General features: G+C 50.4%; 1 protein-coding gene across 1 annotated transcript in view; it reads right to left on the minus strand.

Moving 5' to 3' along the window:
• LOC111659197 (pre-mRNA 3' end processing protein WDR33-like) overlaps nucleotides 1–818 on the minus strand; it is a 19,480-nt gene that overhangs the window by 3,469 nt on the left and 15,193 nt on the right. Inside the window, exons 7-9 of the mRNA XM_087175561.1 lie at nucleotides 653–750; nucleotides 366–492; nucleotides 4–174 (exon numbers count right to left, since the gene is read on the minus strand). Coding sequence (XP_087031687.1) covers nucleotides 4–174; nucleotides 366–492; nucleotides 653–750 — 396 coding nt within the window. The remainder of the gene's footprint in view (nucleotides 1–3; nucleotides 175–365; nucleotides 493–652; nucleotides 751–818) is intronic.

The following is an 818-nucleotide window of genomic DNA, read 5'->3' on the forward strand; positions in this document are numbered from 1 at the left end:
CACCTCTGCTCAGACTCACCTGTAGCCTCCTTCTTGTGTCCTCTGAACACCTGCAGCTCCTCCTTCAGGTTTCTGATGTCAAACAGTTTACACAAGTGGTCACGTGACGCCGTCAGCAGCCAATTACCATTCAGGTTCCACTTCACCTCCATCACCGTGTTCTTGTGGGCGTGGCTGAAGAGAGACAGAGAAGACAACTGACCTATAACCACAGCAACCTGGAATCCTCAGAGGACGACCACATGACCTCTGACTGGTCACATGACCACAGGTGGACGCGGAGCTGTCCTCTGTACGGAGACCTCTGACAGACTTTAAACATGGCTGACAAACGAGGATCAGTTGTTTCATTCTGATGGACTCACAGTGTCGCCAGACTCTGTCCCGTCTTTGGGTCCCAGAACTTGATTGGCTGTTGACTGTCTTTACTGCCGGAGACCACCAGACCTTTGGTGGGATGCCAGTCCACACACTTCACATCAGCACCATGACCTGTATACACACACACACACACACACACACACACACACGTTAGATTCTGATCAAATTTACATTATCTGAAATGTTTGTCCTCAGTGTTTGTCTTCAGTCTATATGAGACATGATCTGATATATGATTGGGGTAGTTCTGATCAGGACCAGGGTTCTGTACCTCGGAGGATCCTCTCCTCGTGGCAGCGCAGGAAGTCCCAGATCCGGACGGTGCCGTCGTCTGAACAGGTGGCAAATTTATTATCTGTCGGAGAGAAACTGGAGACAAGGAGAGAGTCAGTAGGAGCTAGGACCTGGACCAACAACAGTCAGCCGTCACAACAGTC

The sequence above is a fragment of the Seriola lalandi genome, unplaced genomic scaffold (genome assembly GCF_002814215.2).
Source record: "Seriola lalandi dorsalis isolate HSWRI2012SDOR001 ecotype SW California unplaced genomic scaffold, Sedor1 jcf7180002054475, whole genome shotgun sequence".
NCBI lineage: Eukaryota > Metazoa > Chordata > Actinopteri > Carangiformes > Carangidae > Seriola > Seriola lalandi.